The sequence below is a fragment of the Lupinus angustifolius genome, chromosome LG01 (genome assembly GCF_001865875.1).
Source record: "Lupinus angustifolius cultivar Tanjil chromosome LG01, LupAngTanjil_v1.0, whole genome shotgun sequence".
Classification (NCBI taxonomy): domain Eukaryota; kingdom Viridiplantae; phylum Streptophyta; class Magnoliopsida; order Fabales; family Fabaceae; genus Lupinus; species Lupinus angustifolius.
This window is the reverse complement of record NC_032009.1, coordinates 7,356,288-7,383,357: the sequence shown is the minus strand read 5'-3', so window position 1 is coordinate 7,383,357 and position 27,070 is coordinate 7,356,288. Positions and strand designations below refer to the sequence as shown.

The 27,070-nt window shown below is 33.5% G+C and overlaps 2 protein-coding genes across 3 annotated transcripts; one reads left to right on the top strand and one right to left on the bottom strand.

The window, feature by feature from the left end:
- LOC109348890 (tubulin alpha-3 chain-like) lies at positions 1-9,062 on the bottom strand. Of its 2 annotated transcripts, XM_019589507.1 has the most exons (6): positions 9,057-9,062; positions 3,518-3,642; positions 3,180-3,394; positions 2,898-3,097; positions 1,207-1,715; positions 1-544 (listed from the first exon to the last, which is right to left on the bottom strand). In XM_019589507.1, the coding sequence occupies exons 2-6, from the start codon at positions 3,628-3,630 to the stop codon at positions 232-234; spliced, it is 1,350 nt and encodes a 449-aa protein (XP_019445052.1). In that variant the 5' UTR covers positions 3,631-3,642; positions 9,057-9,062; the 3' UTR covers positions 1-231. The 2 variants fall into 2 exon arrangements, with proteins under 2 accessions (XP_019445052.1, XP_019445044.1); XM_019589499.1 differs by lacking the exon at positions 9,057-9,062 and having other exon boundaries at positions 3,518-3,657.
- On the top strand, positions 5,188-26,725 carry LOC109346094. The gene is made up of 7 exons (XM_019585508.1): positions 5,188-5,224; positions 5,335-5,516; positions 10,851-11,089; positions 18,922-19,180; positions 20,876-21,055; positions 21,143-21,298; positions 26,374-26,725. The coding sequence occupies exons 1-7, from the start codon at positions 5,188-5,190 to the stop codon at positions 26,536-26,538; spliced, it is 1,218 nt and encodes a 405-aa protein (XP_019441053.1). The 3' UTR covers positions 26,539-26,725.

Sequence of the window (27,070 nt, the reverse complement as noted above, 5' to 3'; positions counted from 1 at the left end):
GAACAAAAGAAAATTAAATTTTAGAGATAGACAAATCTGAATACATGATTGACGACATAAACAACAAATCCTAAATCAACAAGTAGAAGCATAATGGTGACTATTTTGCAGTTTAAACAATGGAACTATATCACACGGGATTAACAAAAACAATAAGGTTATAGGGCAATGTAACAAAGCATACCCTCTTCACTTAAAACAAGCATCATCAAAATGCCTTTCATTATGAGATCAATAATCTTCTCCTTCATCTTCATCTTCTACTCCCTCTGCACCAACTTCCTCATAATCTTTCTCAAGGGCGGCAAGATCTTCACGGGCTTCTGAGAACTCTCCTTCTTCCATGCCTTCACCGACATACCAGTGGACGAAGGCCCTTTTCGCATACATGAGATCAAATTTGTGGTCAATGCGAGAGAACACTTCTGCAACTGCAGTGTTGTTACTGATCATGCAAACAGCCCGCTGCACCTTAGCAAGGTCCCCACCAGGAACAACTGTAGGAGGCTGATAGTTGATACCACACTTGAAGCCAGTTGGGCACCTATCATAACAAGGACAGCATTATAGAAATTATGTTCTTTTCAACATAAACCAAAGTGTCACAAGAAAAAACTTGTCTGAAAACATGTACAACACGTCATATTTAGAGTCAAGTGTAATTATGCTTTTCGGTGTTATCATTTATAACTAAATTTTAATTAAAATAAATTTTTTAATATGTTGCAGAAATTTATGTTTTTTGGTGCTATCATTTATGTTGTCGTCTGCATTCATTAATTATGTATCTTAATATTTTCTAGGCCATCATAAGAAATTAATTGAGATAGCACATTGAAATTCTTATGTCAATGATGCACTCAATGGTGTCGAGTTATCTCTGTTATGAAATTAACCTAATGGCACATATGCAGTTTCTGAGCTGCATATTATGTTTTAATTGGATTGATGGAATACCCTCAGATAAAAATTCTATATGCTCACTACTAAAATGGGTGCTGGGCGCACAAGGCTCCCACCATTACCGTGTGTTGACTAAAATGAGCAGAGAGGGGGTTATTTATGAGATTAAAACTCATTATACTGAGGGTGTTACCATGTGAAGTGTTCATTACGCATGCTCAATAAGCTGTATTACTAAACAGGAAATAGCATGGTAACAGTACTTGTCATAAACAATCATATCTAAGTTTCAAGAATGCTTACCAGTCCACAAACTGAACAGTTCTTTTGGTTTTTATGGTGCCAACTGCAGCATTGACATCCTTTGGAACAACGTCTCCCCGGTACATCAAGCAGCAAGCCATGTACTTTCCATGCCTAGGGTCACACTTGGCCATCATGCTCGAGGGTTCAAACACGGCATTTGTGATCTCAGGCACTGAAAGCTGCTCATGGTATGCCTTGGCAGCTGAGATAACAGGAGCATATGAGGACAACATGAAATGGATGCGGGGATACGGCACAAGGTTGGTCTGGAATTCAGTAATATCCACATTGATGGCCCCATCAAACCTCAATGAAGTGGTCAAGGATGAAATGATTTGAGATATCAGTCTGTTTAAATTGGTGTAAGTTGGCCTCTCAATATCAAGGGACCTCCTGCAGATGTCATAGATGGCTTCATTGTCCAAGAGCACAGCCACGTCTGTGTGCTCAAGAAGAGAATGGGTGGAGAGAACGCTGTTGTATGGTTCCACCACTGCTGTTGAAACCTGAAATCAAAGAGAGGAATTAAATGAGGGACACAGAGTACAGCACCAATCAAGCATATCATTGACCAGGTTATATTTAATAGAAGGCAAATGCTAAGGACACTTGTTAAAGATTTTTATTGGAAGCTACACCTTTTGAATTTCCAATCCATTAAACACACCACTTTCTAATAAAATCTTAAGCTTCGAACACTAGCTCAGGAAACAAGAAAGGTAAGTTTTATTGGAAAGTGATGTACTCAGTGTTCTAAATTGCGGTTGCGGATTGCGGCCGTTGCGGTGTGAATTATTTTGTGAGTAAATTTTTTTTGATATTGATGCAGTTGCGTTGCCGCCTAATGCGGCCCATTGCGGTCACATCATTATGATTCGACATTACACCGCAATTATCACACCGCAATTGCGATGTGACGCGGTTGCGGCGGTCACCGCAACCGCAATATTGTGGCCGCATCACGTGATGCAGTCCGCAATTTAAAACACTGGATGTACTTAATAATCTGAAAAGTGATACATTTAGTTTCTGCAAGACCGATAAAAATCTATATGTGGTTCCTTAACCAGTGAACACCAGTTAGCAAAGGGAAACCATTACATGGTCCAGAACCAACTCGAAACTCTTAGCCATCCTTTGGTAGAATAGAAAGAGAGGAGAAAGAGAATGAGAGGAGAGAAGTTGAAGAGAAATAACATATTTCTCTCCTGTGGTTTGGGATAGAGTTTAAGATGAGAGAGTGAAAATGTAATGGGCCCCAACAAATTTCTTTCTCCTCCCAGGGAAGAGTGATAGAGAATAAAACTTCTCTTCTTTTTCTATACAATCAAACAATACAAAAATCTAATTTATTTTCCATGTCTTTCTCTTTTTTCAGTCTCTTTCTCACATGTTTTCTTCTTACTTTCTTCTCTTAACCCAAAGGAAGCATTAGTGATAAATTAATGATTTAAAATTGCACCAGTTTATTCAAAATCCAAACTGTAAGAATCACAAACATTTATTATGAAATTAATCTTCAATAAATGCTTGACAACTCATCCATTCTTAACCAAAATTCCCCCTTTTACCTAACAAAATTATCAACAAGTCAACATTCATTTAAAACACAAACAAAATAAGCTGCACAAGGCATACAATCATATAATCGGACAATAGGAGTGCATTGTTATATGTTATAGTTATACCTGTGGAGAAGGATAAATAGTGAAACCTAGCTTCGATTTTTTTCCATAATCGACAGACAAACGTTCCAACAAGAGCGATCCCAACCCAGAGCCAGTACCACCACCAACAGCATTGAACACCAAGAACCCTTGAAGACCAGTACAGTTATCCGCCAACTTCCGAACCCGATCCAGACACAGATCTACAATTTCCTTCCCAACTGAACCACAAATCACAAGTTAACACTTCAAAAACCAACGAATTAACAAGAAATCCAAAAAAATAGGGTTAGGGTTATATACTAGTGTAATGTCCTCTAGCGAAATTGTTGGCAGCATCTTCCTTGCCGGAGATAAGTTGCTCCGGGTGGAAGAGCTGGCGGTAGGTGCCGGAACGGACCTCGTCGATGACGGTGGGTTCGAGATCGACGAAGATGGCGCGTGGAACGTGTTTTCCTGAACCGGTTTCGCTGAAGAAGGTGTTGAATGCATCGTGCGCACCTCCAACGGTACTATCACTATCATTATTAACATAACAACATAACATTAATCAATGAAATGAATAACTTAGGTTAAAATAAAATAAAGGTTAGATCTAAGTATTTAAATGAAAAATGTGTAAGATAGAGAGTTATAAATACCTTGGCATCATGCCATCAGGCTGAATACCATGTTCTAAGCAATAAAGTTCCCAGCAGGAATTACCTACTTGAATTCCAGCTTGACCTATGTGTATGCTTATGATTTCTCTCATTTTTTTATTTTTCTCTATTGTTTATGTGATGTTTGTGGCTTATAGAATGATAATAATAATAATACTACTACACTAATGTTTAGTAACTTAGACTCTCTATGGAAGGAATGGGATCGTGAATATGAATGGGGAATGGGAGTGTGAGAATTGAGAAATGAGATGGGTGATGAAGAAATGGGGAATGGTAAGGGTTTTGAAAATGGCCCAGTCAGATATATGGTGCCAGCCTAGCTTATTAAATGGGGTCCACTCATATTATGATTCCTACCATCCTATCATCTGCGTCTGTCCTTCAAATATTGGGCCCGCTGGCTTTAACCATCTTTTTTTTAAGTCTGTCATTATTAGCATGTGTTTGTTTGGTTTCCTTTTAACTATGAATGAAATCTCGATACAGTGTTTATCAAAAAGAGAAACATACCTTGATATATTATTTATAAAACATAAGTATTGTATGATACAGTAATATTATGTAGAATTTATATATTGTTTGTACATGTATAAATATTTTTTTATATTTTTAAAGAATATAATATCTACACATTATCAATATAAAAATTTATATATAATCATTATATCATTATTTTTATATATCTTTAAGTGATATTATTTTTTTTCTTAACTATCCCCGTCATGGAATCAATTAGTTGTTATAAAACTTGAAAAATACTAAAATAAACAGCTACTGGTTTGGTGGACCAGGTGGCCATGTGCTGCCACAAGCTACTTATAAAGTTACTAAAATTTGACAACCAAACAAAAAAACACCACTGACCCAATTTCATTTTCAATCTTCAACATCACGATTGACTATACTAATTTCCTAGTTCAGCTCCAAGCTCCCGAAATTTCATTTTGGTGATGTCTATATAGAAACTTATAACGTTATGGGCTGAAAACACTATTGATGCACATATATAAATGAGATACAAAACTTTGATTGAGAGATAATTTTCTCTCTTAATAGGAAAGAGGAAAGAGAGAGAAAATACACTCTATCCAAAATACGAAAATCGGAACATATTTTACATATTTCCAATCATAATTATTTCATAACACTCAACTACATTCCTTTTAAAGACTCATATGTACACTTTGCTTCATTCCTAGGCATGTGAAGGAAAGTATTATTACAATATTTGTTCCGTCTTCCTCTTACAATAATTACTTGGATTTGGGAGGATAATACAACATAGTGTTACACAAAAATTTCAGGGGAGACATGGTTGTGGAAAATGAAAGTTTTTTGTGCTGACTTTTTGTTCATGATTCGTTGCAAACAAACTTTATTCGCTACAAGAGGAGAATGACAATTACCCCTACATATCGTTGCTATAATAAAACTATTAAAGACCTCCTTCACACTATTTGAGATTGTGACAACTCTGCTATTTCATAGTGTCGTTTGAGCTTTAATGATCAAACTTTCTGGAATAATCAATTATTTATGTCTTGGCTGATGGAGAATACTCGCTATAAGAAAGGTAAACTATTTTTTGTGAGCTTAGAGGTGGCGTAATAATATGATATTTGGTACTAATATTTGAGACATAACCTATGTCGCTAGAAATATCCATTATGATTTCAAAGATTGGTATTCTAAAGATATATTTTCTAATGAAGTGTCTATGACCAACGTTCAGAGGTGTAGACCGAAAGTTAGATAGGTGAAACTTAATGCAGATGAAAGTTATAATTTGATAGATCAAATTATTGGAGGTGGAGGAGTTATCCAAAATCACGAAGGTCATTGGTTATCAGAATTCTTGAGAAACCCTAACATTGGATCTTCCATTCGAGTAGAATTTATGGCTATTGAACCCGAGTTAAGGTTGGCTTGGATTTTGGATCACCACAATGTAATCCTGGAGAGTGAATGCCCGAAGGTGATTCACATCATTTCAGACAGGTTGTAGATTCATTTGGAGTACTCATCTGGAGTTGTTCGTAACATCAATGATTTGCTTACTAGAAATTGGCCCATGTTTGAGTTTAGCATATCTGCAAAGAAAAAAAAACAAATCGGCGAATTACATATCTAAATTTACTTTAGGATCAAATGATGATTTGAGGTTCTAGGATTCTCCACCCACGAGAGTGCTCAGTATTCTGCAAGTGGATATTACCCATATTTTTAGTTTTTCCTATGTTTTTCTTTCTATTGTACCGAAAAAAGTCAAAGGAAAGAATTATGATATAAATCTCTTGGTAGTATTATACTTCACTTTATCAACGCACATCAATTTACCAAGGATAACTCCATGATCAATTTTAAAAATACATTTTTAAGCTCAAATGTATATACAAACATCCTCCCAAAACAACTTAATAGTAATCATACAAAATATATAGAATATTAAACCGCATCATCTGAATGGTTTGTTAGATTCATAATTAAGTAACAATATTAAATACTCAACTTTAGCAAAAAGTGGACAAACCACGCTATAAGATAATTATTCAATATGATATTATAACTTATTAGATTTAGATATTTTGGATCAATCATATAAGAAGAATGGACAGAAATATAAACTATATAACTCAGATGGGTTGGATAAAACATAATGCTTCAGGTGAGATGGAGAAAGAGTAACATAAGGATAGATTTTTATAATAGATTTTATAGTTGGGAATCTAGTAACAAATAAGGATTTCAATTGCTCAAAATTACAAGTAACAATATTTTGGGATTAACATTACCTGACCCACTATTAGTGGTCCTTTAAAAAAAATATACATTATTTTATTCAACAATTTGTAATTAATCACTTCATGTATATTACAAATATATTAGATAACTTTTAGAAAACATATCAATATATTCAAATCCTAAATCACCCTAAACGGTAGAAATATATTATAAATCATGTTCATATATACCATCATACATTTATTCATTGAAAAATAAATCATTCAAATATTCATCAAAAATAAAAATCGTCATTCATATATCATTCAAACATTCATCCATTCATAAAATGAGTCAAAAGCCAAAATATATTCACTCATTCATTCATCAATTGATACATAAATTCATAAAAAAAAATATCATGCATCATTCAAACATTCATAAAAAAGTCAACATTCCAACATTCATACAAGAAATTATACATTCATTCATCTAATCATACAAAAAAATATTCTCTACTCATGCATGGATTCACTATCAAAAATCGAAAAAATCACTCAAAGATTGCATTTCGTGCACTATCACATATTGCATTTCATACATCACACATTATCTAAAAAGTAAAAATAAAGTCATTCATGTACCTGCATCACTCACTAAAAAACAAAGCAAAAATATTATTCCACCATTGCATTTTCATGCAATAACATACCATGCATTGAATACACCACCAAAATTCATACTCCAAAGCTTCATACCCATATCAAAATTCATATCCATACAATGTCTTTCAATACCATACATCTTCACAACTCCTAAAACACCGTCCTAACACAAACAAAATACATGTTCCTCAACAAACCCAAAACAAGTCACATTATTATTGCTTCTAAGCATCCTTATAACAATCATCTTCAATCAAGACTCATGGCATAATCAAATCAAGAGAATCAAGTCATAGTTGGTAGTCCTCGAGGAATTGATGAATCAGATCATATTTTGGAACCCCTATTGCTTTCCCCAAGACTAGAGTCATCAAATGGCGAGGAACATACGTTTTCACAACCCTTCGGAGTTCATGGTTGTCCTTCCCAATAAGTGTTACTCACAAGAATTTAATTATCGACCTTGGAATCCAGTAAGCCTTACACCACTGGACCAACACCTTCTTGGCGGAATGGAACATAGTTAAAATTTCAACTTCTAAGGCTTTGAGTTTCTAGGCCCAACGAAACTCTTGATCTTAACTTTCTTCAAGTCCCAATAAATACCCAGGAACATTGCACCTGTATGTTTTTGCTAGTGCTTTAGGTTTAAGCAAGACCTTTTCATCCAATATTCTGGTCAGTTTTTTCGATACCGAATTTAAAGAAAAAGTTCATGGGTAATGATTTTGTTTTAAGAAGCATGGTTCGGAAAATTGCTTTTTAAAATTCGGTTAATGATTCAAGTATACTAGACTCTACACTTGCTTAAGTTCTCACGTAAAAAGATAAGATGTAACCATTAAAATAAAAATATTGGCATAAATTTATACGTATTCTCATCTAAGTCATTGGATAGTACTTTAATTTAATTATAATATTTTCCAAACGGCCTAGATTCTTCACATTAATGAGAGTTTGTGCAAGTGAAAATCTTATACACCTGCCATTCTGATCTATTATATAACTATTGAACTATAGTCAAGTGCGAATATTAATGATGTCATGTCATACATCTATACCTGTTTTATTTTAGATTTATTTACCAGTCTTTTTCTAATATCAGTAAAGGTGGAAACAGGCCAGGCTAGGTCAGGCTTTGCCTTAAACAGACCCAGCCTATATAGCACATAGGAGCCTGGGCATGACCTGTTAGTCTGTTTAAAAAAAAATTCAAAGTCTAGGTCTGACCTGTTTAAAAGCCTGACCTGACCTGTTAGCCTGTTTAAAGGCCTATTATACTATATGCTTATGAAATAGGCTATCATGTCTACATTTTAATGGGCTTATAGGCTTATTTTTAGTTAGGCCCATCTAATTCTAATAATTAAATTATATTTTATATTAATATTACACATATATAATAATATTGCTTATATTAAAATAGTATAAATTTCAACATTCTTATATAATATAACTAAATAGGCCGGCCTGTTAGGCTTTATAGGCCTTTTAGGTGGCCTAAAGCCTGGCCTGTTAAGCTAAATAAGCTTTTAGAAAGCCTAAGTCTGGCCTGTTCGTGAAAAAAACCTGGCCTGACCTAGCCTGTTATAGGCCAGGTAATAGGCCCCTGATAGGCGGCCTGACCTGTTTCCACCCTTACTACTATGTAAGATGAATTAAACTTGGCCACTGTATTCTATTTAGAAACAAGTTCCGAGACATTGAGCCTGATACATCGATTCATAACTCTAAGTGCTCACCCAATATCTTGTGCTGCACAACCCAAGTGGCGTCTAGGATGGCAATGAACACGGATAGTAGTTACCTGCTACCCATTTTGAAATAGGAAATCATTACTCATACTCATTCGTATTTTTTGGGTATCTGCATGTGAGTTTTTTGCAAGTATTTCTGGGTACTTCCTGGTATAATATGTATCCATGAGTTTTTCACATTATTGGTGAATTTTCAACTTCCTACTTATGTTGTGTTTCAAATAAGATGAAACTTAATTATTTTTGTTACTTTTGATTGAATATTTGACAAAAATACTAAATTTATTGGAGCCTTCTATTTGTGTGGTTTGTTATTCACATTTTCTTAACAAACAATATATATTTTTCTTTATAAAACATGTGTGTTTCTACACAGTAATAATATTTGAAGGGTATTTCACCACCAAATTCAATAAAAGATGTAAGTAAGCTGAAAAAATATAAACAAAATAAAAGGAAAAGATATGCACAGTGTAACAAAAATTAGGATAATGTGTTTTGTATTTTAATTAAAGGTAACATAGTAATTGCATAAATAACGAGTACTCACGGACACGAGTATCATAATACACATACCCGCCCGTATATACTACGAGTATTTTAAAATTGCGCTTGTAAAACCCATGGGTATCTATTTGTGATCCTTACTCATGTCCATACGGGTTTTACCCGCAAATAATAAAGTACGAGTTTTTTTGCTATCCCCATTAGCAACTTCTCTAAGAATGGGCATTATCTCACGTATCGAATGGAAATTGCAACACATGAAAAAAAGTTTTACCTTTCACCTAGTCTTCCAAAGAAATAAGCTAAAAATAACTAATATATTCTTCATTACCTTATTTATTTTTTAATATCATTTAATAAAAAAAATCTTATCATCCGAATTGTTATTTATCAGATGAGAAAATGGAGGGAGTAAAATTAGACAAATTTTGATTATATTTTAGACCACCATTAATAAGTTCAAATTTGCTTTATTTAATTTTGGAGGGAGTAGTCTTTCTGTTATGTCATTTTTATATAACTTTTTTTCAAACGATATTAATTATTCTTTCAAAAAATGACAAAGGTATAACAGAAAAAAAAAGTCATAATTTCATAATGAGTATAATATTTATGTGCAACATTCATTTGTATTATTTTTATCGAAAAGTAGATAATGATTAAAGATAAATTAGTGACACTATATAAAACTTATACACTATTAGTTCATAAATTATTTTCACTTTTATTAAAACAAAAAATTAATGTTTTTCTTGATTTGCATAGTAGGGACAGGGTTGCTTGAAAAACGTTAAACTTTCACGTGGAATAGCCTCGAAACTCTGAATTTAAGTTCATAAACACATATAGAGAAGATGAACAAAATTGATAGACAGATAAACAGTTCCAGTGGATGAAGAAAAGGGTCTGTGTCGGTTTCTTTCTTTCCTGTCAAAGATGATTGAAGAAATATTTATCATCAAGGTGATAGTTAAGCAAAGATTTTTTTTCCCTTTTATATTATTGTAATAGTATTAATATCACTAACATTTTCCCAATTAGTTATCATGTTTTTTTGTCAGCTTTATCTGTATTTTTCCATTGGAGAAATCAACCATCGATTTGAGTTTGTTTTTATTTTTTCATACGTTTTTTTACAATATGTAGTAAGAGTAATGATATACTCTTTCGGCATTCATCTCACAAATAAACTTTGAAACAAAATATATATGAAACAAAATGCACATTGATAAAACCTCTATTTTTATTCCATGGTTTACTTTCCAAGTTTTAGCCAATCTAATGAGATTATGCCTTTGTTTTTGTTGTAATTATTTTCTAATTTTTTATGGAGATTTTAGATTGAAGCCATTAGCCACATAAGTTTGAGTCAAACTCCAATTTAGTATTGAAAATAACAATTCTATTTTTGCATGTTTTGAAAGTTAAAATATAATCTCAGTATAAATTAAAGAATATAAATATCATAACTTTTTTGTTTTTATTTATTTATTTATATAATTATTCTCTCTGCTACTTGAGAGAAGTCTAACACCACAAGCTCCATGTATCTCTGTCTTGATTTTGTTTTGCATTTATTTTTGTCAAAGTTTATTTGTATTATATGATAGTTGCTTATGATGACTTGAAAAATAACATATTGTAAGTTTCTTATTGCAGGACTCTGTGTACATAAAATCTATTAAGAAATCTCCATTAACATTTAGGTGGGTACTTTTATTTATAGCTGCAGCTTGTGGAATATACATTTGGCTAATTAGTTTAGAGCAACCAAACGTTTCCACAAATACCAAAATGTTGGAACTCAGAGTTGTGAACCAGTCATGCCATCACCCTTATGGTGTGGAAGAATGGGAAGTCCCCTACTTGCAGTATCCACAACCCAAAACTTTTAGCAGGTATACAAATATAAATATGAGCAATTTTCTTAGAATGTTTAAACATGCTTTTAGTAGGTGTTTTTAATATGGTATAAAAAATTTAGGATACCGAAATAGTGATTGATATAATAATTTAATCGATAATTCACTAATTAAATAATATACTGGTAAATTATATATTCATACATATTGTACTAACATTTAACATTGAAAAACTAATAAGGTAGTGTAACTTGGTTAGATCATGTTTTAGAAGGATAAACAAAAGTAGTGTTGTTATTCGACCTTTCACTATGACATTTTGGTAAAAATTAAATCACTTTCATGAATTTTTATAATTTTAAATAAAAACTGGCTAATATGACAACATAGTTTAAAAAATCCAGTTAGTACAATTAATTTTGACTAATATAATTACATAAATGATATAATTAATGTAATAATATACTGATATGAGATCGGAATAAACATGCAAATAGAGTCTCATTTTCATAACCATGCATTTAGTACTATGGAGTTGTTTTGTTTCTATTCTTTAGAAAAATATTTTCCTTTTGCTTATTCTATATAATTTAGTTTATTTTGAATTAAAGTAATATTTTTATTTTTGTAGGCCCTACTGTTTTAGGGGAAAACATATTTAAGACTGTTGAGGATAGCAATAATAATTTGCCTCTACCATTTGTAATGTTGGCTTAACTATTTGAGAAATTTTAAGATGAGTGATATCCATCATATTATCTTTTAGTCACTCAAATCTGAACGCTATCACATGTTTAGTCTATATTTTAAAATAATTATGGAAGTAGTGTAACTTTTGGGAGTTTTGGATACCATCCACGATTTTGATGAAATCGTGGACTAGGAATACGATTTCCTGTGGAACTTGAGCTTGACATGCATGAGTTCTGCTGACATTTTCTCTCCTCCATGGAACTCATGTCTTGCATGCACAAGTTCCTTACTCGTGAATTGAAAACATGAGTTTCAATGGCTCATGTTGAAAAACGAATATCCCCATTTTCTTTTTAAACGGAAGTGGTTAATTTTAGGGGTTAGTTTTAGGGAGTTTAGTTGGGTTTTTGGTTTTAGTTAAGGTTTACGATTTTAGTTGTATAAAAATAAAATTCATAAATTAAAATAAAATGATAATATTATCAAAATAAAAGTGATTATTTTACTAGAAATTGGAAATCATTATATTATAAAAATAAGAAAACAATATTACAGTTTTTTCATTTCCTAGTGACGTCTATGAGATGATGTACGGTTGTTGTTGTTAACGTTCATGCACGAGTTCCTTATTGTTGTTGTTAACGTCCATGTACGAGTTCCTTATTGTTGTTGTTGTTGTTAACGTTGTCTTGTTTGTTCGGTACCACCTCTAACCAATTGTGATGCCTCTTCATCTTCCTCGTCATCATCTTCGTCATCATCATCAACTTGTTGTGTACCATAAAAGTTGAATTGTTAAATTTGTGAAGACATTGTAGGATGAAAATATTGTTGAGTTAAATGACGACAATGATGTAGTTGAAGTAGTGCCAAACATTGATGATATTGTTCCTTGAAATTATGTTGAAGATGCAAATTGGGTGAAGGAATATTCACTCGTTGCTCCAAAACTTTCAAACCCAAAGGGTTGTTGTTGTTGAGGAGGAGCAAATGTTTGAGTATAAGCTTGGGGATGAGTATCCATTTCAGTTTGATTCACATAGTGTTACGAGAACTCAGGTGCAGTAGGCATATCAAAATGTTTGTGTTGGAGGAGCTTGATAATTATTGGTGGAGAAGGCAGTTGGTAGTAGTTGAGCGAAATCTTCCATCATCTCATTGTAGTGTAAATAGACGTTATTTAATGTTTGCATGATGTTTGGAAAAACATTTGAAGGAACACAATAATCTTGAGTCGTTCTAATAAAATTATACTGAAAAAATTGGAACAAATTAATTAATATAAATTTAAAGAAACATGTATGTGATTTTTTAATAAAAAAATCTTACCGATCTAGCTGAATATGCTCCGTATAGAAAGATGTACTTTCTAGTCCTTTGTAAGTACCACTACATATACTACATGTAGTGATACTAAGGTTGTACATTGGGAAACCATTGACCATATAATTATCTCGATTATTCCATATTTGAATCCACTAGTCATGCTTCTATGGCCGCTTGTAGTTGCTTTTCTCTCGTAAGTCCATCTTGTGTTATTTTCTAAGTTGATTGGATCTTGTGGGATTGGTTGTTACAGACCAAACTGTCTCATAACCTAATCAATAGCATGTCACTTAACAAGTGCAAAGCAGAAAAGTGACACATGCTCGGGAAATATCTACTATATGGTCCATAAAATTAATGTTCCTATATGGGGTCTAGTCAAATTGATAGATAAAAATAAATTAGTAACAATAAAAAATAAAGTAGTAATAATAATAAATAAATTAGTAGAAATAAGAAAATAAATTAGAAATAACAATGAATAAATTAAATAAATTACTTGATCAATACGCAGATGATCCAATATTGACTGTATGATATTGGTTGCGTGACCATGAATGTTGGTGGTGATTAAATGTTGCAACCACATAAAATGTAAAGTTACATTAAGTTAGTATATTAATTGGAATAAATAATTTGAAATAAAAACTTATATATAAAAGTAAAGAATTGTACATTTTAAAAAAAATGAATATTTACCTTTGAACCAAAGAAAATAATTGCAATGTGTTGTCATGCAGTCTTGTAGCAAGAATTAAAATTCAGTACTATGTCATGACTATAGTAGTAACAAACATCCTTCGATTTCAATGCGACGATTGATTAATGCTGCATGACATAGTCCCCGATAAAGACATGCCAAAATAGTGGAGCTCCAATTGTATTGGTATGTCTGTGATAAGTCCTCCAACAATGGGAGATATATCAGATGGACTAGTGACCCTAATGTATCTGGCATAATGAATCTGCCAATCATCCGTAGAATGAATGCTAGCTCTTGCATGTTGTTTAATTACAACATCATCAACATCTCCTAGAAGTTTTTGAAATATGGAGTGAATCCAACTCATTTGGACCATTTGCCCTATAATATGTCTATCAATTGGGATAACACCCAACAAGTTGAGACAGATAAGATCCCAGTCCATAATCATCGTACCAGTAACAACATCTCATTCAATATGTAGCCCAAGCTAATACGCGATGTCTTCAAGTATAACTTTGTACTCTCCAACTAGTAAATGGAAAGTGTGAGTCTCTGACCGCCATCTCTCAACAAATGCAATTATAAGATGGTTGTTTATATCCGCTGCTGCTGCAATATCCAAATTTTTTTCCAAACGCGGCGAGTAACTTGTAACACCAGTTTAGATGGTAGGTTTTGCCAGAAGTTGTACCTTGCCCGAAAAGTAACTTCTCTCCCATTCCATATGTTGGTTTAGACATGATCTTTTTAAAGAGTGAGTAGGAAAGGGTTAATGGGGCCAAGATCAATGTGTTTCAGTTTTTGGGAATAAGGAAATTCAGGAAATTGGGAATTTGGGTAATTTTGAGATATTTGGGTGAGGGTGATTGTATTATATGGTTTATGCTAAGTGAGAGGGGTATTTGTAGTCATCCAAAGTCGTGGATAGGGTCCACTACTTCAATGGATGTCATGCCTCTAAACCACGACTTCGAAGCAAGTACCATAAGTTGTGCCCTACCCTGCTTTGAAACTTTAGCCTATGCCCTATCGTGTGTTCAACTCGTGGGTAGGATCGACGATTTTGGTTGAAGTCGTGGATGATGTTAACGACATCCATGTAAGACGGTTCAGTTTTCCTACACATTTAATTCACTATGTGCATAGTTCAATTTACAAATCATGGGGATCTAGCACTTGCTTCGAACTCATGGATGATGACCATGACTTCCCTTGGAACCTGCTTCGAACTTGTGATATAGTCCACAACTTCCTGGCTTGGTAATTGATGAACACACTTTTCTTGTGAAATAAATTGGTACGAGAATTACGAATCATGGGAATCATATGACGAACGGAGACAGTACGACCATATGACGACGAACCTCGAAGAATCATTAATGCCGTTTTGAACTGATCAAGAGCTTTTCCCATTATTGCCCTTGTTAGAGCAACATATCATAGACTGAATTCATGGTTTCTTCACAATAGGAATGAAGCAACTAGTATGATAAGGATAAGTCATATATATTGCAAAGAATTGACTTAGGTGATCAATGAATATAACTCTAAAGCTACATGTCAACTAGTATGTAGTTTTTCACGGGAGTTAGAAGTCTCGGAGTTTGAAGTTGCTAGCATAGTTGGTAGTCGACACTCTAGGATATACATAGTGAGACTAAGTCAAAATTGGTGTGGTTGTGGAGAATTTCAATCACAGATTTCCATGCTATCATGTTGTTGCTACATGTGCATCATTGATCTTAGATAATGGACAATTTATTTCACAAATTTATCAGTTAGATAACTTATTGAAGGTTTATGGCCTGGAAGCGAGTTCACCAATTTATTTCACAAGAAAAATGTGTTCATCAATTACTAAGCTAGGAAGTCATGGACCACATCCACGAGTTCGAAGCAGGTTCCCAGGGAAGTCGTGGTCATCATCCACGAGTTCGAAGTAGGTACCAGATTTCCATGATTCATAATTTGAATTGTTCACATAATGAATTAAATGTGCAGGAAAATTGCACTGTCTTACATGAAAGTCATTTACATCATCCACGACTTTAACCATAATCGTGGATCCTACCCACGAATTCAACACAGGCTATGGTTTCAAAGAAGGGTAGGGCATAACTTACGATACATGCTTTGAAGTCGTGGTTTAGAGGCACGACTTACATTGAATTCGTGAACAACATCCACAACTTTGGATGACTATAAATATGCCTCTCACTTGGCATAACCCACGGAAAATATAGTCACCCCCACTAGAATTTCTCCAACTTACCCGAATTCTCGATTTCCTGAATTTTCTTATTCCCATAAAATGGAGCACATTGGTCCTGACCCAATTAACCATTCCCTACTCACTCTTCAGAAAGATCATGTCTCAACCAACATATGGAATGAGGTAGAGGTTACTTTGCTGTCAAAGTAAAACTTATGGCAAAACCTACCATCCGAACCGGTGTTACTAGTTACTCGTAATATCGCGTTTGAAAACATTTTGGATATTCGAGCATTAGTTATAAACAACCATCTCATAACCGCATTGGTTGAGAGATGGAGGTCAATGACTCACACTTTCCATTTACTAGTTGAAGAGTGCACGATTACGCTTGAAGACGTCGCATATCAGCTTGAGCTACCTATTGATGGAGATTTTATTACTGGTACGACGAGTACGAATTGGGATCTGGTCTGTCTTAACTTGTTGGGTGCTATCCCAATCGATAGTCAAATTATGGGGCAAATAGTCCAAATGGTTTGGCTTGACTCCACATTTCATGAACTCCTAAAAGATGTTGATGATGTTATAATTTAACATGCAAGAGTATTCATTCTACGGATGATTGACAGATTCCTTATGTCAGATACATCAGGTGCATGAGTCCATCTGATGTATCTCCATTGCTGGAGGACTTTTCACAGACATACCAGTAGAGTTGGGGCTCCACTGTTTTGACATGTCTTTATCGGGGACTATGGCGTGTAACATTAATCAATCATGAAATTAAAATCGGAGGATGCTTGTTACTAATACAATCATGGGAACACTATCGAATTCTGATTCTTGCTATAAGACTGCATGACAACATATTGCCATTATTTTCTTTGGTTCGAAGGTAAAATTTCATTTTTTTAAAAATGTACAGTTCTTTATTTTTATATATAAGTTTTTATTTCAAATTATTTAATCCATTTAATATATTAACTTAATGTAACTTTACATTTTAGGTGGTCGTAACATTTAATCACCACCAACATTCATGGTCATGCAACCAATATTATACAATCAATGTTGGATCGCTTGCGCATTGATCAAGTAATTTATTTAATTTATTTTCTTATTCCTACTAATTTATTTATTATTATTATTACTACTTTATTTTTTATTGTTACTAATTTATTTTTATCTATCAATTAGTCTGGACCCCATATAGGAACATTAATTTTATGGGTTAGATAGTAGATATTGCTCGAACACGTGTGTCACTTATCTACTTCGCACTTGTTGAGTGACATGCTACTGATCAGGTTATGAGGCAGTTTGGTCTGCAACAACCAATCCCACAAGATCCAATCAACTTAGAGAAACAACACAAGATGGACTTACATGGAAAAATGACTACAACTCGCCATAGAAGCATGATCAGTAGATTCAAATATGGAATAATAGGGAAAACTATGTGGTCAATGTTTTCCCAATGTACCACTTTTGTATATTACTCGCACTATATACAGTGATACTTAAAGGACAAGAAAATACATCCCTTCAGACGAAGCATATTCAACTGAATTAGTAAGATTTTTTTATTAAAAATTTACATACATGTTTTTTTAAATCTATATTAATTATTCTAATTTGTTCCATTTTTTCAGTATAATTTTATTAGAATGATTCGATATTAATATGTTCCTTCAAATTTTTTCCATACATCATGCAAACATTAAATAATGTCTACTTAAATGCTATAAGATGATGGAAACCTTTGCTCATTTATTACCAACTTGCCTTCTCCACCAATAATTATCAAGCTCCTCCAACGCAACATTTTCATATGTCTACTAGACTTGAGTTCCCACAACACTTTGAGAGTCAAACTAAAACGAGTACTCATCCCCATGCATATACTCAAATACATGCTCCTCAACAACAACTCTTTGGGTTTGAAAGTATCTGAGCAATGGATGACTATTCCTTCACTCAATTCGCATCTTCATCACAATTTCAAGAAACAATAACATCAATATTTGTTACTACTTCAACTATGCCATTGTCAGTATTTAACTCTCTACAATATTATTAGCCAACAATGCCTTCACAAGCCAACTTTTATGGTACACACTAAGCTGATGATGATGACGAGGAAGATGAAGACGATGACGATGACGAGGAAGATGAAGATGTGTCACAATTGGTTAGAGGTGGTCCCAGGAAATAAGACAATGTCAACAACAACAACAACAATTAAGAGTCAAACCTCCTCTAAAGAGAAAGACACCTTCATGTGACATATTATCTCATAACATTCCTAAGAAATGGAAAAATTATAATATTGTTTTCTTATTTTTATAATGCAATGATTTCCATTTCCTTGTAAAATTATCACTTTTATTTTGATAATATTGTCTTTTTATTTTAATTTATGACTTTTATTTTTATATAACTAAAATCATAAACCTCAACTAAAACAAAAAGCCGTAATTAAACTCCCTAAAATTAACCACTTCCATTTAAAAAGAAAATGGGAAATTCGTTTTTTAACATGACTCATTGAAACTCATGTTTTCAATTCACGAGTAAGGAACTCGTGCATGCAAGACACAAGTTCCATGAAGGAGAGAGAATGTCAGCAGAATTCGTACGTGTGAGGCACGAGTTCTCAGAAAATTGCATTCGTGGTCCATGATTTCCAAAAAATGGTGGATGGTATCCAGAAATTTCCAAACTATTACACTACTTCCGTAATTATTTCAAAACATACACTAAATGTGGGATAATATAGTCAACATGAATTATCATTATGAATTTTGTAAAAATGCTATTTTAGTTTGATGCAATTTTATTGTGATTTGATTACTTATAAAGATGGTGCTTAACTAAGAGGTGCAACCCCAATTATTTAGATTTATAGAATGATTGATAAATTTTCAGAGAGGAGTGTGCTTGTAATCCTGTTAGATTTTTCTCCATCCTGACAATGCAAAGATCTGGGAGTGGATGGTTTGAGACATTTTTGAATAGTCACATTAATATAAGCTCCAATGGAGAGATATTTTCATTTGTCAAAAGAAGGAAGAATATTTCTACAATTTTGAACACAATGGACAAAGTTTACAATCTTGATTGGTTCACTAGTGCTTCCAAGAATGAATGCACTGCAGCTGTGGGCTTCAAGTGGATGCTTAATCAGGTATGTCCCTTTATGAAATTGTAGATTCAGTCTGATCTTGTGATGAAAAATCACTATATTTAAGATTTGAATATGTTGCCTCCAAGTTATAAGAAATGAACTTCAGGTTTTGTTATTGTTGTGCCGAATCTCACTAGTTTACTAGGAATAAATGCATAAAAACTAGTTTACTAGGAATAAATGCATGAAAAATACAGTACAATTAGAATTGTGTCAAAATAGAAAAGACTATCAAAACTATGATATTATCATCTCAATTAAAACTACCAACTGCAATTTGAAGCCTTTCCTAAGCCTGAATTATTTAACATTTAAGTTAGTGCTTCGTTTTCTCTTCCATCCCGATCCCGTTATAGACCAAGTCTATTCTACACCCTCCATCCAAACCTACTGTAGGGCAGATTCTGATATACATGAGGTAGTATAGGAGGAAATATGAGCCCTTAATTTATTAAAAAAGAACATAGATAAAAAGTTTTTTATGGAATTGTGAAATTGTGTGATTATAGTTCTCACATTTTTTTCTTCACAATTTTACAAACAATTGATTTTTTTTGGAAATTATGTAAAACATAATATCTAAATTTGAACAAAATATTAATTTACAAATTTTAAATTTCGATGAGCTCTAAAATCTAAACTATATTTTCTATTGTTGAATGTACTAAAACCATTATATGATTTTATAAAAATATTAATAAAATAAAACATAAAAACCAGCATACTAATTAATTTTTTTTAAAATTGATCCCCTATTATCGTGGCTCATGAGTGGTCACCCTTACAACACCTGCCATAACCGGCACTGCACAGTCTCAATGTTTAACTTCTTAAGCTTAGGAACTATAGATAAAACATAACCTAAATATGATCTAAAGTTAATAAAGCTGAGTTATAGCCATATTTAATATCAGGACAGGTCAAAGCATTTTATAAGCACGGTGTGGAAATGAAATTTAGGAAAGAAAAATAAAAAATTTAGAGCGAGATAAAAATAAATACTCATTGTTTATAAAAAAAAATGTAATAATTTTACAATAATTTTTTGAAAAAAAATGTCTAATACAAAATCACGAGGATGTAAAATCATTTTTTTCCTTATTCAGTTATTGAGTTATTGTTACTTATGAAGAATTTGAGTCTAATATATATTTTTGGGCCAATTTCTTAGAAAGTCCTAAAGAATCTCATATTTTATTAATTGAACATTATTTTAATTATACATCAATTGTATCATAATATAATATAATGATCAATAAAACTCAACAAAGTATTGAACAAAGTCATACATATAGTAATACTAATTGATAACACAACTAATTTTAGGGAGAAAAATCAAAACAAGAATTAGCTTGTCCTGTGAGAATGGATTTTTTAAAAGAATCATGTGGGTAAAAATGTATAATTAGTTATATAAGTACAAGAAATTTGGAGCCTCTAGTTAATTATGAGCCACGCACTTGCGTCAACCCTTATTGAGCTAGCTCTACTTAATATTATATGACCTATTTATACATGTATTACAATTTTTTTATTATGAAGTGTATTTCTCATCTAAGGAATTAATTTTTTTTGGGGTGTATGATTGTCCTCTCATTGAGTGTCGCTATGAGCTCACCCGTACCACACTTAAGGATACCATAGTTTGACTCTAGTTGATAAAGGATGCTAAAATTTAAAATACATATTTTGCAGGGTTTGATGGAGCATCATAAGGAGATAGTGGAATACTTCCAACATAGAAGAGTTTCTACTATATTTCTTTTTAGAAGAAATTTGCTAAGAAGAATGGTATCTGTGCTAGCAAATTCCTTTGACAAAGATGCCAAACAACTAAATGGAACTCACAAGTCTCATACACATTCCTCAATGGAGGTATCTATCTCTTCCATTTTTACCTTCAATGTCACTCAATCTTTTGGTTTCAAAAGTGAATTAGTTTAATTTTTTCTGCTTCTTCAGGCTGAAATTCTTGCCAAATACAGGCCATATATTAATACCACTTTACTGATACCCGAGCTAAAGAGAATAGAGAAGACAAGTGCAAAAGTCATTGAGTACTTTAGGAACACTCACCATATCGTTCTCTACTATGAGGATCTTGACAAAAATAGCAATGTAAGTATATATATATATATATATTACATAAAATATTAGAGGGTAATATTCATGCACTAATGGTGTAAAAATTTATAATTCATCGTCCACTATTTATTTGTATACTTTTATTTAAGAGTCAATAATCATTAAAAAATAAATGATGAATGATATAGTAACAATATAAAAAATTCTTACACCGATGATGCATCTTTTTCTCAAAATTTTATACTATCTTCCTCAGTTTTTAAATAGCATTACAATTGTGGTCACAACCAAAACTTCAAAATTATAACAACTGTGTAGAAATGTGGTCATTATTATTGAAAGATGTAATCAATAGTTAGTTGATATAGTTTGGAAGTTTCTATTTTTAGTTAGTAGTTATTGTTAGTTAGACAAATATAGAAACTTGTATAAATGAGATTGATATCTTGTTAATCAATGTATCCATCACTCATTCTTTAATTTTAAAACTCTCCTAACCTCTCCTTCACTCTAAATCTTCTTCTTCTTCTTTTATTTTCGTTAACATATGGTATCAGAGCCACAAAAAGATCAAACTACTCCGCTGCACTCATGGCTCAAGTAACAGGAAATTTTGCCACGAATCTTCATGTGCTTGATGGAAAAAAATTGGACCAGATGGAGCATTCAGATGAAAGTCATTTTTGGCTACCAAGAAGTTGCCGATATTGTTGAGGAAGGGTTGCTAGTGTTGGAAGAAGGAGCAACTGAAGCACAAAGGAATGCTCACAAACAGAACAAGAAGAGAGATTGCAAAGCAAATTGTCTCCTACACCAAGCAATGGACAATGCCCACTTTGAGAAGATTGCAGGGTCTGCAACAACAAAGGAGGCTTGGGATGTGTTGGAAAAGCATTATGCAGGAGCTGCTCAACTGAAGAAAATTCGACTACAAATAATGAGGAGGCAGTATGAGCTTATGCAAATGGATGAGGGAGAAAGAATTGTTGACTTCTTCACAGGAATCATAACTCAAGTGAATGCAATGAAATATTGTGGTGAAAGGATGGAGGATGCTGCAATTGTTGAGAAAGTGTTGAGAACTGTGACTCCCAAATTTGATCATGTAGTAGTGGCAATTGAAGAATCAGGAAGAGTCGAAAAGATGAGAATTGAAGAACTACATGGGTCTCTTGAAGCTCATGAGCAGAGAATCAATGAAAGATTAGTTGATAGGTCTTCACACCAAGCCTTGCAGACTCAAACATCAGCAAAGAGAGGAAATTTCAATGTGAGAAATTTCAATAAGAGCCAAAGCAAGAACTGAGATACAAAAGGTGGGCCAAGAAAGGGAGTTGATCAACAAGATCAACTCAACAGGAGGAATGATGGAAAACAATCCAAGAATTGGAAGAGGAAAACTGATAAGAAAAGGATCAGGTGCTATAATTGTGACAAGCTAGGGCATTTTGCATCTGAATGATATGCATCAAACAAGAACCAACATCAAGCGAAGCAATATCCTGAGGCAAATCTTGCCAAGGAAGATGGTGAAGACTTTGATGGTGAGGCTGTGCAGTTAATGATGACTATAACAATGAGCAAAATTGGAAAGGATACGTGGTATCTTGACTCAGGATGCTCCAATCATATGACTGGACATAAGGATTGGTTAGTGAATTTTGATCCAACCAGAAGAAATAAGGTGAAGTTTGTTGACAATAGAGTTGTAATAGCTGAAGAAACATGGGACATTCCATTAATGCAAGATGGCAGAAGGGCATTCATAACTGATGTGTTATTTGTCCCTAACATGAAAACTAATCTCATCAGTATTGGTCAACTGCATGAGAAAGGGCTCAATATGGAGTTGCATAATGGTTTCCTGGAGATTTATGACAACATGAAGAGAAGAGTTCTTAGTGCACCTCTCTCAAACAATAGAACGTTTCAAGTAAAACTAGATGCAGTGAAGTCTCAACGCCTGAATGCTGAAACCAATATGGATGAATCTTGGCTTTGGCACTTAAGGTATGGCCACCTAAATTTCAGAGATCTAAAGTTACTAAACCAGAAAAACTTAGTCACTGGTTTGCCTGAAATAAAGTCACACTTGCCAATATGTGATAGTTGTATAATAAATAAACAAACTAGAATCCCTTTTAGCAAGTACACATAAGCTAGAGCCACTGAACTATTGCATATTGTCTACTCTGATATGTGTGGACCTTTTAAAGTGAATTCACTAGGAGAAAACAAATATTTCGCTTCTTTAATTGATGACTTTAACAAGAAGATGTGGATCTATCTCATCAAGGCCAAGAGAGAAGTGTTTGAACACTTAAAGAGGTTCAAAGCAGAGGCCGAAAGACAATCAGGAAAGCAAATGAAAATATTCAGGACTGATGGAGGAGGAGAATTCACATCAAGAGAGCTTGAGAAATTATGTGTTGATCAAGGCATAATCCATGAGGTGACAACTCCTTACACACCTCAACACAATGGTATTGCTGAAAGAAGAAACATGACAATAATGAATATGGTGAGGTGTATGCCGAGATGCAAAGGATTACCTCATAACCTATAGGGAGAAGCAGTCACCACATCCACTTATGTTCTGAATAGATGCCCAACTCAGAGCTTAAAGAACCAAGTTCCTGAGGAAGTTTGAACTGGAAGAAGACCATCGGTAAAGAATTTGAGAGTGTTTGGCTCAATATGCTTCAAACACATCCCAGATCAAGTCAGAAAGAAACTTGATGATAATAGTGAGTTAATGATTTTTGTTGGCTGTCATCCAACAGGATCATACAAACTATTAAATCCTGTGACAAATCAAGTGGTTTTCAGCAGGGATATGTATATTGATGAGATGAGTACATGAAAGGATCTTCACAAACGAGTTGAGCAAGGAAAACTATGCCTCTAATTCCTGCACTAAAAGATCAAGATGATTATGAAGTTGTAGATGAAATCAACTCAGACTCAAGAACAGTGCTACAAGGATTGTATCTAGACCTACAAGGGTAAGACAACCACCTATGAGACTTAATGAATATGAGTTATTTCTTGATGATGCAATTACAGACGAGGGTGATCTAATCCATCTTGCACTTATGGGAGAAACTGAACCAATCACTTTCCAACAAGCTATGAAGGAAGATGTGTGGTTCAGTGGAATGGAAGAAGAGCTCAAGGCAATTGAAAAGAACAACACATGGACAAAAGCTAACCTACCAGCAAGAAAATTACCTATACCTATAAAGTGAGTATATAAAGTCAAACTCAAACCAGATGGTAGTGTCTCAAAACACAAGGCAAGGTTGGTTGCAAAGGGGTTTATGCAAAAGGAAGGATATGATTACATTGATGTCTTTGCACCTGTGGCAAGGTTTGAAACAATGAGGTTAATTGTAAAATTGGCAAGTGGTTTGGGTGGAAATTATGGCAGCTTGATGTCAAAAGTGTCTTCCTTAATGTGCCTCTTGAGGAAGAAGTGTACATAACACAACCTCCTGGTTTTGGCATAACTCATAATGAAACAAAAGTGCTGAAAATGAATAAAGCTCTCTATGGGCTTAAACAAGCTCCAAGAGCTTGGAACAGGAGAATAGACTCATTCCTAAGGTCTATTGGTTTCATCAAATGCAAGGCTGAGCATGGAGTCTAGGTGAACTCATCAAGTGCGGGAGAAACAACTCTACTCTGCCTATATGTTGATGATTTAGTTATCACTGGTAGTTGCGAATATGAGGTTCTAAGAATTAAAGGCAAATTGAAGTTTGAGTTTGAGATGACAGATTTAGGTGAATTGGCCTACTTCTTGGGAATAGAATTTCAGAAGACTCAAGAAGGATTATTGGTACATCAAAGGAAGTATGTCAAAGATGTTCTAAGCAGATTTCAAATGCTTGAATGTAAACCAGTAGCAGTGCCAGTTGAAGGAAAGGTTGGTTTGATTGATAAAGAAGCTGAAAAACTAGTAGATCCAACTCTCTTTAGAAAAATGGTAGGTTGTCTTAGGTTCATTTGTCATAGCAGACATGTGATAAGCTATGTTGTAGGAGTAATAAGCAGGCATATGACCAATCCTAGGCAATCTCACATGATTGCAGCCAAGAGGATAATGAGATATTTGAAGGGAACTATGAATTATGGAATTCTGTTTCCCAATCAGAAAAAGATAAATGAATCTTGCTTTGTTGGCTATATAGAAAAAGCACTTCTGGGTATGTGTTCTCCATATTTGGTGCACCTGTGTCATGGAGTTCTAAAAAGCAAGATGTGGTGGCTCTTTCTACATGTGAGGTTGAGTATATAGCAGCCTGCAATGCAACATGCCAAGACCTATGGTTGACATCCTTGATAGCAGAGTTGAAGTGTGGTGAACTTGGTAAGTTTGAGCTAAGAGTATACAACAAATCAACAATTAACTTAGCCAAGAATCCAGTCAGCCATGGAATATGCAAACACATTGAAACAAGGTTCCATTTTCTAAGAGATCAAGTTGAGAAGGAGAAGGTGAAGCTGATTCACTGTCCAACAGAAGATCAGGTTGCAGATGTGCTAACCAAAGGATTGAAGATTGAAATATTCAAGAAGATGAGAAACATGCTAAAAGTCCTCTATTTTGACTAGAACAGAAGACAATAGGTTATGTACTTTGCTGTATGCATTTGTAGTGGTGTAACTCTTGATTAAGGAATGGTATTGAAAGATGTAATCAATAGTTAGTTGATATAGTTAGAAAGTTTATATTTTTAGTTAGTAGTTATTGTTAGTGAGACAAATATTGTATAAATGAGATTGATATCTTGTTAATCAATGTATCCATCATTTATTCTTCAATTCTAAAACTCTCCTAACCTCTCCTTCACTCTGAATCTTCTTCTTTTATTTTCGTTAACAATTATTACGACCACAATAAGATTACGGAAGTTATAGAAACTCCAATATTGTGACCACAACCGTAATTTACAACGTGCTACTGTCTAATCATTTACTGATATCATTGAAGAATTTGGTTTTTAGGTAGTTATTGTTATAGTCAAATGTGTTAAAATTAAATCTTATATATAGATAGAATTCAATGTTAATCTTTCTATATGAATTTAAATTTTGATCTCCAGAAACTGAAGGAAGTCCAAGAGTTTCTAAGAGTGCCATATAGAGATCTATATAGTCGTCAAGTGAAGATACATACTGCCCCATTATCAGAGCAAATTGAAAATTGGGTTGAAGTGCAGAAAGCCCTTGAAGGAACACCTTATCAAACTTTTCTCCTATCAGACTAATCAAATATGGATTGAGTTGAGATGATAACTACGTTTGACCAGAATAGTGATATAATGCTTCTCCTTCTATGTAGCTTAACTTAGAGATTACTTTAACTACTTGATTTAAATGCTGCTTCTTGTGAAGTCGTGAATAGTAGCTAACTTATTTTTAATGCATATTCAGCTTCTAACAGGGATACCAGAAAAATGGTTTGGCTAACAAATATGACATGAGACTAACAATATAATAGTTTCTTATTATACACCATTCAGATTTAATAATTGTTTGAAGTAATCATATTAAATTATATTAAACTAACCTACATAATCATGATAATATGATTTGAATGGTTGATTATGGATTTGTTAAACAACGACCTAAGAGAAACTGCTATGATAGGAAAATTTGATACATTAATCTACACATGGATGGTGGTATGTGGATTTCATGTTGTGCAATTGCACACGGGATATTTTTTTAAAAGAAATATGTATATTATTTATAGAGAAAAAATACATATAACAATAGTGTATGAGTTCTATATATTGT